The 12,448-nt window shown below is 57.2% G+C and overlaps 1 protein-coding gene across 8 annotated transcripts in view; it reads left to right on the forward strand.

The window, feature by feature from the left end:
- Positions 1 to 12,448, forward strand: part of CRTC1 (CREB regulated transcription coactivator 1) — a 73,757-nt gene that overhangs the window by 36,958 nt on the left and 24,351 nt on the right. For 5 of the 8 annotated variants that reach the window (XM_030304858.1, XM_030304865.1, XM_030304873.1 and 2 more), the window contains exons 2-6: positions 4,793 to 4,909; positions 6,103 to 6,150; positions 7,677 to 7,814; positions 8,799 to 8,860; positions 10,688 to 10,782. In XM_030304858.1, the coding sequence (XP_030160718.1) occupies positions 4,793 to 4,909; positions 6,103 to 6,150; positions 7,677 to 7,814; positions 8,799 to 8,860; positions 10,688 to 10,782 (460 nt within the window). The remainder of the gene's footprint in view (positions 1 to 4,792; positions 4,910 to 6,102; positions 6,151 to 7,676; positions 7,815 to 8,798; positions 8,861 to 10,687; positions 10,783 to 12,448) is intronic. The other 3 variants (XM_030304863.1, XM_030304904.1, XM_030304895.1) reach the window with 1 other exon arrangement.

Consider the following 12,448-nt stretch of genomic DNA (forward strand, 5'->3'; position numbering starts at 1 on the left):
GAGCCTCAAGAAGAAACCAACCCTGCCCACCCCTTGACTTTGCACTTCTACCCCCTAAACTGTGAGAGGGTAAATTCCTATTGTTCTAAGCTACCCTGTTTCAAGCCACCTTGTTTGTGGTCAGTTGTTATGGTAGCCCCGGGACACGGAAGGTAGGACTCGTGTGATAGTAAGTGTGCTGAGACTTGGGAAGGGCTCTGTGCCCATGAGGGGGGCTCAGGGACCCCTGGGGTGCCATCTGAAATGCTTGGAGTGGGAAGATGCTGAGCACAAGGTAGCCGAGGTCTGCACTGTGCTTCCTGGCCATCCATCGTGGCCCTGCTGGCCTCAGCCCTGAGATACCTCTGACCCCAGGGCCTGATGCTGCTTGGTCAGTTGGTTGAAACCTGAGAGCAAGAGGGTTTGAGAGGCCTGGTCTTGGAATATTGTTCTGGAAGGACCAGTGACGGTGGGAGGTGAGGCAGACATGTGGCAGTACTTACTGGAGGTCCAGCATGACTACACAGAGGCCTGGCACTGGACACAGTGTGACCAGCAGACCATGAGTGTTGGGTACCTGCTGTCTGGTGGAGACCAGAGGGAGTTGGTGGACAGGGTCAAGGGCATTTCCAATACAGCAAACACTATTAGACAAATTGGGAGGCTTTACATGAGTGGGGTCTGGGTCATCCAGGGGTGCTGCCCCACTGTCACTTTCTTAATTTTGCCCCAGTAAGGCAGGAGGATGGCTTTTAGGGAAAGCTGGGTGAGGGATGTTGGGGAACTGTGTACCATCTTTGCAGGTTTTCTGTAAATCTAAAACTTCTACAATGAAAACTTTATTAAAAACAACAAAAACAGGGGCACCTGGGTGGCTCAATTAAGTGTCCGATTCTTGATTTCGGCTTACATCATGATCTCATGGTTCCGTGGGTTCAAGCTCCATGTTGGGCTCTGTGCTGGCATCATGGAGCCTGCTTGCGATTCTCTCTCTGTCTCTCTCTCTCCCTCTCTCCCCCCTCCCTCCCCACATACCCTCACTTGCACTCTGTCTCTCTCAAAATAAACTTAAAAAACCAGAGGCTGGGGCGCCTGGGTGGCGCAGTCGGTTAAGCGTCCGACTTCAGCCAGGTCACGATCTCGCGGTCCGTGAGTTCGAGCCCCGCGTCGGGCTCTGTGCTGACGGCTCAGAGCCTGGAGCCTGTTTCCGATTCTGTGTCTCCCTCTCTCTCTGCCCCTCCCCCGTTCATGCTCTGTCTCTCTCTGTCCCAAAAATAAATAAACGTTGAAAAAAAAAAATTAAAAAAAAAAAAAAAAAAAAAACAACCAGAGGCTGATGTGATAGTGACTGGGGTGGGGGGAGGGGGGACTGCTCCTTGAGTGGGGTGTCAGGGAGGCCCTGTGGGATGGGCATGGAAGGGAGGCCATCACAGGCCAAGGCCCTGGGGGTGTACAAACTCAGGGTGCTTTGGGACCAAGGAATGGGGAGAGCAGAGGTCAGGTTATGGCAAAAGCATGGGTAATGGGGTACCCACACACCCTCAGCCCAGGCTCTCTATATCTGGAATGGGGTCCACTCATAATCGAGGAGCCTGGACTCAAACCCTGGGCTATCTGACCCACAGGCCATAAGCAGGGAGGAACCCTGGGAGATGCAGGTCTCCTATTGTAGCAGGTGGCCTCCAGCATATGACAGCCTTGTCTGGGCCTCAGTTCACTGTCTGCACTGCCCTTTTCCAACAGCCATGAGGATGAGGTAGGGGGAGAAGAAGGCATCCAAGCCCTATTTTGACCTTGAGCCTCTAATAGTTTGGGGAGTTGTGTTGGCCTTCTGAAAAGCCCTATGTGCCTCCAGATGGGCTGTCCCCTGGCTTGTGAAAGGCAGCCCCTGAGAGCAGGAACAGTGGTATTCATTGATTCCCTAACATGTTCGTACACTTGTGTGTTCCATGAGCAGGTGCTGCTGAGCGACAGGCCCTGGCTTGGATGCTGGGTTTATAGAGCTCTTTTGGCAAGGTCGGGGGCAAGTGCCGTTGTGGGGGCACAGAGTGAGGGCTGCTGTGTGGAAGGACGCATGAGAGACTGGCTTGGCAACAGGAAGAGGCATGAGCTTTAACATTCAGCAGCTCATGCCTGATGGTTTCACTCTGCTGTTTTTCCTTCCTTTGCACCCTCTGAGGCAGCAGGTCCTTGGGGCAGAGCCCTAGGCTGGCATCTTTGCACCTCAGTACTCTGCTCCTTGGAGTTCCTGGCCAGGCACAGGAGGGCAGGCAGCTCTTGCAAAGTGAGGGGGTCCCCAAGACCACACTCAGGTCAACTGGGAGGATGGACTCAGGATTCACCGGAAGCTGTTAACACTCACAGTTACGGTTTATTACGAGTGAAAGGACACAGATTACAGTCAGCAGAGGGAAGGGGTGTCTGGGGTGGTATCCAGGAGCGTTCCATGCATGGAACTTCCAGTCGTCCCCTCTCTGTGGGGTCGTGTGGCCAGCTTGTACTTTTCCCAGCACCAAAGTGTGAACAACACGCATGGTGTACTGCCAGCCACGGGTGCTCCCCTGAGCCTCGGTGTCCAGGGTTTTTACTGGACTCACAGGGACCTGGCTGACTGCCACATGGGTGACCTCCACGTCTAGTCCTCGCAGAGGGCGAGCTGATTCCACATGGCGCCAGATCCTACATCACACTGTCGGCATAGACCACCCAGTGTGGCCCAAGACCCCAGGCAAACAAAGATAGTCCTGCCAGGCAGGATGTTCAGAGGGCTTCCGCCTCCCAGGAGCTGGGGACAAAGGTCAGACTTCTCTAGGTCTTTTCTACATAGCCAATATGCAACCAAGGACAGGCACAAGGTCCCCCAAAGGAAGAGCAGGGCCCCACACAGCTTCTACTCCAAACCCAGAGGCTGTACTCCAAAGCCTGACAGTCCTATAGCAAAGGGGAGTTGGGTGGGGAGGCCACTGCTGGAAAGAAAGACTCAGAGGTGGGGCCTGGAAGGGCTGGTGTTGCAGCAGCGTGTGAGTCAAGAGCATCCTGTCAGTTCCCAGTCCTGTAGGTCATCCCCAACGCCAGGCTCTCTAGAGGCCTGGAACATGGCAGCTTTGTGGAGTGCTTGGACAGGATGCTAGGGTCCCAGAGCTGGCAGCTCAGCCTGTGACAAAAATGCATGTAGTGTAAGCACTTCTGTGTCACATGCCATGCATTCCTACACACTCTTGGACAACGAGGGAGGGGGAAACCAAGGCCAAGAAGGGGGCCACATGGTTCTTGAGAGGTGGGTGCAGTGCAGGCTTCTGCCATAAGGCTCAGACACAAGGAAGCATGTGGAGTGTCTTGGGTCTGAGATGACTTGTGCCTAGGCGGGAGTGGGGGCCCCCTGTATTTAGTCTCCCTCTCCCCCTGGCTGGGGGCTGGCCTGTTTCATCTTGCATGACTGTGGGGTGAGAGGGACACAGCAGGGTATTCACGGTGAGTGTCTCCAGCCATTGGAGACAGACCCTGGGCTGGGCCCCGCAGACCCCAAGAACCACCCGCGAAGGATGGAACAAGGTCATTCTCCCTTCTGACCCCACCACAGCTTGCAGGAAACAGCTGTTTACCTGGGTGAGGTGCTCTGCTGGGCGGGCGGCCAGTTCCTGAGCCTCGCTTCCCTCTCCAGTATCCCAGGCCCCCCAGGAAGCAGGGGCCGGCGTGGGAGAGCGGGGCGGCGCGGGCAGCCAGCTCACGGAGCGCTGCCAGGAGCTGTTTGTGAAGGAACGTGAGCCGGCCTTGTTGTGTACACAGTGTCGACCCTAGCAACCGCCCCAGCCGGGGCCGGAGCAGACGCCCACCCTCCCTGCATGCCCAGCCACCACCCCTCGGACATGACGTCTGTCTCTCAGAGCCGGCGTGACAGGCGTCGTGGACCTTCAGCCTTCAGTCCTGGGGGCCATGAGTGGCACTGACCATGTCAGGGGCATCTGCTGTTATTCCCAGGAAAGTGGAATCGGCTGTTCAAGGGAGACGAGGCCAGGTCCCAGCCTCACTCCGAGGCAGCCACGGCCGGCCAGGGGGCTGGGCTGCTGGTTCTGAGGTGTGGCCCAGTGGGACAGATCCCCACGTGAGTGACGGGTAGAGGCCCGTGCAGGCATTGGGCCATCCCAGATGAAGGCCCTCCACTGGCCCCAGCTCCGGCGAGGCCCACGAGACAGGCAGATGGAGCCTGGGGGCTTGGGCAGGACCCCTTAGAACTCAGGCGGGGTCTGGCAGACCTGCCTGCCCTGTGTGTGCTGCCGGAGGGATCACACATCCTGCGCTTTGAAAGCCAGGGCTGTGCTTCTGAGACGGCCCCTCTGATTCAGGCCATTGGAAAGACAGTTTCTCCTGTGTCCGGGTGTCAATTCGCAGCCTCTGGCCCGCGCCCCGGGAATGCAGCCTTTGGCTGTGATGAGAAATGGCTCCCCTGGGTGGGTGAGGGGCCTCCTCCACAGGCTGTAGGCTCCAGATCTGCCCGATACTCTCTTGCTCATTCACAAATCGTGAGAGTGAACCAGCAAGGTTCCCCAAGTTCATGGAGGCAGCCCCCCGCCCACAGGGCACACTGCCCTACCTAGGGAGAGCTGCCTGGGGCATCCTGGGTTGCTGATTCTGCCATTTTGGGTGGAGAGACACCTGGCTCCTTTGAGTATCCGAGTCAAAGGGTCCCGCACCCTCTGCGACTGCTGCCGTTGGCCCACCGCTCGGTTCCTTTCTGGGCCCCTGGGGTGGCACTCTTCATGATTTGCACGGGTGGGCTTCCACCCCCCACTGTAGCTGCGGGCTTCTTTTGCAGCTCCAGCTCCAGAAGTCTCAGTACCTGCAGCTGGGCCCAAGCCGTGGCCAGTACTACGGCGGGTCCCTGCCTAACGTGAACCAGATCGGGAGTGGCACCGTGGATCTGCCCTTCCAGGTGAGCCCCCACGCCCCCACACAGCCTCCCACCTGGTACGTGTCACATCTGGGCCCCACCCTGGTCACAGAGCAAGAAAGCATGTGTGTCGGCCGCAGTGGATAGCTGGGGTCACCAAATAATTGCCGCAGCCCGCCTCACCCTGCCCCCACCTACTCTTTTCCTGTCCCCGAGATGGCCTGGCCCTTGCCTGTCCCCTGTCAGCAGAGCCCACAGCAAGGCTGTGGTCTGGCCGAGAGTGTTTCGGCAGCCGCTACACCTGTTGGCCGGCTGTGCGGCATCGGGAACCGCTCGGGGCCTCTGGGGCTTGGCTCCATCCTGCCTCACTAATCCGCAAGCCCAGCAATTCTCAGAAGGAGGCCCTGTGGCCTGACCCCACTTGTCTGCGAACGTTTCTTGGCAGAGGCGCACACAACGCGGCTCCCGGAGGCCACACAGCCGCTGTGCACGTCCTTATCATAAATAATGAGAGATAAGGCCCATTGCCTGGGCTCAGGGCTGGCTTCTTACCCCAAGCTCTGCCCTGACCCTGGTCTGCAGGTGGAAGCAGGGGCAAGGTGGGCCTGGGAGCAGGGCCAAGAGCCGTGGCCATCCCCAGCTTGTCTGGGCTCTGTAGGGACAGGTCCATCAGACGGCCACACACCCGCCCCTTTGCTGGGACAGGGCCTCAGAAACAGCCACGTCTGTCCATGTGTTGACAGGCCAGGTGTAGCCAGACTCGTCCCTCATGGAGCTCAGTCCCCCACCCACCCGAGTCACTCCCCAGCTCCTACTCCTCCCACAACGCTGCTGGAGTGCAGCAGGGCACCTGGACTCAGGTTGGGTCCACCTGGCTCAGCTCTGCCTCCCCTGGGCACCTCGGAGCATGACCCTCCTCAGATGGCCTCCTCGCTGGAGCAGACACGTGGAGCCATTGCGCTGATCCTGAACGTGCTCCAGGAGCCTGACCTCTTTGTCAAGGCCCTTCCTAGTTCGAGTTTTCTCCCCTCTTCCCGCCTCTCCTCTTCCTCTGTTTCCCCCATCCCCTTCTCCCTCAAGGAGAGCATCTCTCTGGGCAGCCCCCCAGTACGGCCCTGCCTAGGGCTGGCATAGAGCCCCCTCGGGCCAAGGGTATACTGGGGCCTGGCGGGCATCCCACTGGGGGGCCGGATGAGGCAGGAGTGTCTCAAAGTCTCGGTTCTTTGCATTTTCAGCCCAGCGGATATCTGGGGGAGGCCCTGGCAGCGGCTCCTGTCTCTCTGGTAAATGAGCCCCTGGGCTGAGGCCTCGGCGTCCCTGGCACGTGCGCGGGTGCTGGGTATCACTGCGTGGTCCCCCAGTGGCCTGGCGGGATGTGTCCTGTCCGCCAAACAGAAGTGGATCCACTCTGCACCTCCCCCTGCCCCGTATGGGGAAGTGCGTGTGGTTGCGTCGAGAGACCCCCGCCTGGGGGATCCGAGCATGGGCATCAATGCTGCATGGTTCGTTCCTGTGACACATGCACACTTAACGTGTGTGTGGATCCTAGGTGCAGCCTGGTGAGCTGGGCTGTGGCCGGGCCCGAGCTTCTCTCTGCCTCTGGCTCTGCTTCAGCTGTCTTGGTTTCCCCTCTGGCCTTCTAGGCGTCTCTGGGAGGAGATGAACAGCCCCTGCCCTCTGTTGTTTGTGCCTGGATGGCAAGGTTCCCACCTTCCTTCGGCCACTGAAGTCTCTCAGGCCCAAGGCCCTTTGGCGGCAAAAAGTGTAAAAAGACCCAAGCTGGCAGGGTCCTTTCTGGGTCAGAGAAAGACAGGGGGCCCCAGACTCCAGGGAGAGCAGTCAGCCCTGAACACTGGCTCAGGCATTTGGATGGGTAGGGAAGAGCAGTGATTCCAGCCAGTGGCAGTCTTCCGGAAGGAAATTGCTTTTGCCTGGCTGCCCAGAGAAGACAGAAGGGCTCAAGGGCCAGATGGCCGGGTGGGGGGACCGGCTGCCTCCGGAGCTGGCTAAGATTGCCAGTCTTGCCCCAGTCAGGTGGTGAGGAGCCCCATGGCACCAGGGAAGGCAGGGAGCAGGCTCCCAGGGGCCCCAGGGGCATGGAGCTGGGAGAGAGAGCAGGGTCTGGCCGGGGGCCTCGTGCCAGCCCCAGGTGCTGGAAGGAAGCCCCTTCCACCAAGCCGTGGGCCAGGGCTCCGGAAAGTGCTTGCACTTGGCTCCAGTGGTAAAGGGATGAGGTGCTGGGGGAGGGCGAGTGGGGGCTTATCTCAATCAAAACCGGCCAGGGCTCAATAAGGAGCCTCTGGGGAGCCAGCACTTGGCCAGGTGGGCCCCTTGACGTCCTCGGCTGGAAGCCCTGGGGGCTGTCTCTTGGCAGGCCCCTCCGGGGATGACGTAGGTGGGGAGAGGAGGCCAGCCGGGCCCAGAGAGAGAAGGCGGAGGCCTGTCTGCACCTGGCGAGGCTGGGGGGCGCTTGGGCCGTCTGCACCCCTGGCACCCCAGCCGGCACCGGGCCCCGAGCTTGTGCTGCTCTGCCTGGCCCGTGCATGCCGGCCGCACTGCACGCCTGCCACCCGGCACCCAGGATCCCCAGCTCGCCCCTACCCTGGCAGTGCTAAAGGCTGGGGGCCCTGGCTGCAGGAGGAAGCCCGTCTGGGCTGCAGAGTGGTGACAAAGGGTGTCTCAGGAGCGGGGGGCCCTGAGGTCAGATCCTGGGGGCAGAGCTGGGTTGGATCTTAGGCCACAGCTGATAACTGTTTGGGTTTCTCTCTCTTTTCTGGTCTCCTTCTCCCCTACCCCTCCCCTCGCCCAGACACCCTTCCAGTCCTCGGGCCTGGACACCAGCCGAACCACCCGGCACCACGGGCTGGTGGACAGAGTATACCGAGAGCGTGGCCGGCTCGGCTCCCCACATCGCCGGCCCTTGTCAGTGGACAAACATGGACGGCAGATATCTTTTACCCAGAGGACGGGAGTGGGGGATGACTGCAGGACCCTGAGTCTAGCTGACTGAGCTGCCAGCTCTGGAGATGGAGTAAGGGCTGTCCCAGCCCTCCCAGGCAGCACCAGGTTGCAGGGCCACCCTGGAGGAGGCAGGCAGTGTGGCTGCCTGAAGAGCCTGTGGCTGGGGGGCACACAGGGAACGGGGACACAGGCCGCTGGAGCACGCAGCGTGAGGCGAGGATCGGGTAACGTGAGGTCGGACCACACTGTGTTGGACGTCTGTCTGGGCAGTGGAACCCAGAAAGGCTGTGAGCAGGGTGTCCACATGTTGGGGCCATGTGGAAGGCAGCCCAGCCCAGGCAGTGGGGCTGAGGGGGGTCTGAGCCAGACCCAGACCCATCCAAGGGAGGCTCCATCTGAAGACAGAGAATTCGCCTCTGCACCTTGGCCAAGCAGAGATCGTCAGGAGTTTCTCCCCCACCCCCTAAGACTTGGCCGCCCCTTGGTGCTTGGCCAGCCAGGCCCCCCGCCCCCGACCATCACTGGAACCTGAGTGGCTGCTCTCGGGACCCCCAGCATTCTAGAACAGAGAAGCCTGTTCTTTCCCGGTTCTCATTTCCGTGGCTGGGGCAGCCTGACCAGCTGGGCCTCAGACAGAGCCCTCAGGCCCCGGGAGCCGCCCTGTCAGCCTAGAATTAAGAGTCAAGACCCAGGTCAACTGAACCAGACTCCCCACTGCCCCCCATGGGCCCCAGTTTCACAGCCGAGGCCCCTCTTGGAAAGGGTGCAGCCTGCACGTGTGCTTGCAGGGGGTGAGTGCTGAGTGCTAGGTGGATAGGGCTGAACCCCGGGGGCTGCTCGCAGCCAGGCAGGAAAGGCCCCCGCCCTGCGGCCCCAGCTGTTCACAGGCTCCCAGCAGCCTGGCCACGAGGTTCCTGGGGCTCTGGGTGGGGCCTGAGCCAACAGCGCTGTCCCCTTAACTCACACTCAAGCGGACAGCTGCCCATACGGCACCGTGTACCTCTCGCCGCCCGCGGACACCAGCTGGAGAAGGTCAGTGACCCAGAGCCGGCCCTCAGCCCTCTTGTTGGAAACAAAAACAAACTTACATCATGCTTGTGCTTGGAAAACCAATATGCAGTCACTTTAAGATGACAAAACTAAGAAGTATCCAGAAGTTTCTAGAAATCAGCTCTATCCCTGTAACACCAAGGTCATAGCTTTGGAGTCTTCCAGGAATTTTTTTTCCTCCTTCCATGACTTTTTTTTTTTTTCTTTCATAGACAGAGTTGAGATTACATTAGATATTCAGTGTTGTAACTTGCCTTTTTCCATTTAATACTATATTGAGTGGTTTCCCACATTGTTGAACAGTCATTGAAAGTGTGATTATAAAAGTATTCTATATTTATTACCAGAAGATTAGGAATACACATAAATGTACCTGAAAGAGGAAAAAAAAATAATGTCCTCATCTGCAGAGGTCTAGAATAATAATACCATAGTTAATACCTATAATAAATAATGGGTGATAGGTGCACACCAGTCTGAATACAATTATACCAGAGAAGTGTATACTTAAAAATGGTTAAAATGGTAGATTTTGTGATATATATATCTATATATATGTAGATATATACAGATATATATATAAATATATATGAATGATTTCATTAAACAAAGACCAAAGTAAGCAAACTGTTAAAAAAAAAAAAGTGTGAAATACGATATATAATGTAATGTGTAATTCAATAACGTAATTAAATTCCTACCAAGCATGTATTATATATCGGGCCATATTTCAACCATCATATTCATTAAGTAACATAAAACACACAGAGCTCTGTGGAGTAGGTGAGCTTTTATTCTCTGCATTTTCAGTATAGAGAAACTGAGCACAGAGAGGTCAGAATACTTGCTCAGGGACACACAGCCGGTAGGGGAGCCAGGATCCAGACCAGCCTCTCACTGTTGGGCTGGCCCCAGGGTCAGAGACTCAGCCAGCCTAGTCCTTTATAGCCTGCTCTTCTCCTTGAATCGTTTCCTCCATGTCACTCTCAGCGGCTGGCATGTCCCTTTTGGATTCATGCTGCTCTTACTTTCATCCCCAGAGTGCCAGCCATGTGGCTGGATCCACCTTTGCTCATCTGCTCAGCTCCCCGTGGGTGCCCACATTTTCCTGGGTGCCTGAGGCGGTCTTCTGGGACTTTCTCTGCAGGCACCTGCAGCTGGCAGCTGGAAGCACATTGAGTTACTCTGTCCCCAGTGCAGAAGGCAGGGCTCCTGGCAGCCTTTGGGCTGGTTGAACCAAGACCTTGCCCCTCAAATATTCCCTCATGCCACCTCCCCTCCCCAGAGGCTGCATTCTTTCTGGGTCATTCTCTGAGCCTCATATCACTGCCTCCCCTTCCTGCCTATTACACCTGGTTTGTAACTGATTATCCTCGGGGGCAGGGTTGCCCGTTGGTCTTTGTCACCAGAAGGCGACCCAGTGATGGCCTGGGGACTTGTACCCCCAAGACTGGGCCACTGTGGGACCGTTGGGCCCCTTCTCTAGAGAGTATCAGCAGGAAGGCACTATCCTTTCCCCAAAGCTGAGAAGCCTACAGAGGGGATGGGGGTAGGGAGGAGCTGGTTAGGAACGGAGGGACATCTCTGCTGCAGCTTTTGTCTTCAACGGCTTTGCAGATCAAAGTAACGGTCACTCCTGTGGTTCTTTTGAGAACAATGTCCTTAGGGTTTTATGCAGGTGCAACAGCTCACAAAAATGACCCACTATTCCCACCCTGTCCCATTGATCATGTCCTGGATAGAGTGGAGCCAGGACTGTCCCATCGTCCGCCTTGGGGCCAAGGCTCACTGTCTCTCTCCTCTCCTCAGGACCAATTCTGACTCTGCCCTGCACCAGAGCACAATGACACCCACCCAACCAGAGCCCTTTACGGGCGGGTCCCAGGATGCACACCAGAAAAGAGGTATTGACGGGCATCGTTCCTTGGGTCAGGCGAGTCCAGTGGGTGGCCCCTGTGCTCCCAGAGGTCACAAGCTCAAAGATGGAGAGACCTGCAAAGGGGGAGTCAGTGGGTGCTTTGGGACAAGGGGAGGGGTGTGGAAACTTGTAGAGATGGTGCTGCTTGATTTGGGTTTTAAAGAGTACCCAGGAGTTTTCTAGGCAGAGAAAACAGCCTCTGCAAACACTCATGGATTCAGGCCATAGCCCCACAGATGGGGGCCTTCCACGTTCTGTCAGTTGTAGTGGGCAGCAAGCCAAGCAGAAGGAGGCATTTATCAGCTCATGACCAAGCAGTCCGGAGCTAGAGAGGTTCGGCTTTAGGTGCAGCTCTATCCAGGGCTTCACACTTCCTGGATTTGCTGCTCAGAACCCTCTTGATTCACACAGAATGTGCCCATTCTGCCTACTGTGGGTGGGAAAGGGGCTGCTGCTTTCCCACCTCTTCCCCAGGCTCCTCTCTGACCGAGCCATGCATACACCCCTGGGGCAGATCGGTGCCTAGGCCCCTGGTCTCTCCTCAGGGAGAGCTGGGCACTGGGACAGTGTCCCCAGGACCTTCTAGGACGGTGCATGCCATCTGAAAAACTGGGGCACCATCACCTAAAGAGAAGGACAGTGCTGTGTGGCCGGCCTCAGGAAACCCCAGCAGGCTTGATCTGCCCAGAGGCACTGAAACCAGAGAATTGATCACATACAGTTAAGGTCCAAACACCCATTTTGGAGTAGCCTTGCACTGTGTGAACATGTAAACATACCAGGGAGCTTCTGCTATAGAGTAAGGATTATCAACCAGAATTTCGCCCCTTGGTAGGTGGCGGGGGGGGGGGGGTCTCCGCATGCCATCTTCCTGGGATCCCTGTTCATCAGACAGCAAAGGTGAGATTGCAGAAGGAACTGTCTCTATAATAAAAGTGAGGATTCCAAATGTCCGGGGGTGAAGAGAACAGGGCATCTGGTGTTTCACTCCTGTTCCCAATGTTGGGAGCTGTTCTTGAAGGGGCTGTCTCCTTGGTGGGTTCCCCAGGAAAATGGGACTTTCAGGGTAGGCTCTCCAGGGCAAGTGTCATCTCTTGGGACTCTGTGACCATGGAAAGGAGCTGCAACCCAGGAGGCCCTTGGCAGCTCAGAGTCCAGTTGTCCTTGGCCTGGGGAGAGGGGAGACATGTTACCTGCCCCTGTTTCTCCACGAGGGACCCAAGAAGTGATGGGGGCGGGGGGGGGGGAGGTGGTTAGCCTGGCTTCCCTCCCATCCCCCCCACAGTTCAGTCTCTCTGGTTTTTAAGAAGGAGGAGTTGACCCATCTGGCTGTGTTCAGTGTGGCTCTATTGAAAGTGAAAGACTGAACCTCCAATAGGTGTAAAGAAACTGGGTCTCATAAAGAAAGTGTTTAATCTCACCTTAACCAAAAGGTCCTAAGAAAGGGGCCTTCAGGCACAGCTGGTTCCAGGGCCTTAAATGATGCCCATCCAGTCCTTCAGACCTTCCCTGCCCTCCACTCCTCCTCTGGGGCTGGCTGGCATTGCAACTAATTCATGAGGCCACAGCTACCATGAGTAGACCAGCCAGCCCCGGCTCATATTGAGCAGCATGGATGCAGGTGACCACAAAGAGGCAGGTAGGGTGAGGAG

The sequence above is a fragment of the Lynx canadensis genome, chromosome A2, assembly GCF_007474595.2.
Source record: "Lynx canadensis isolate LIC74 chromosome A2, mLynCan4.pri.v2, whole genome shotgun sequence".
In the NCBI taxonomy this organism is placed as follows: domain Eukaryota; kingdom Metazoa; phylum Chordata; class Mammalia; order Carnivora; family Felidae; genus Lynx; species Lynx canadensis.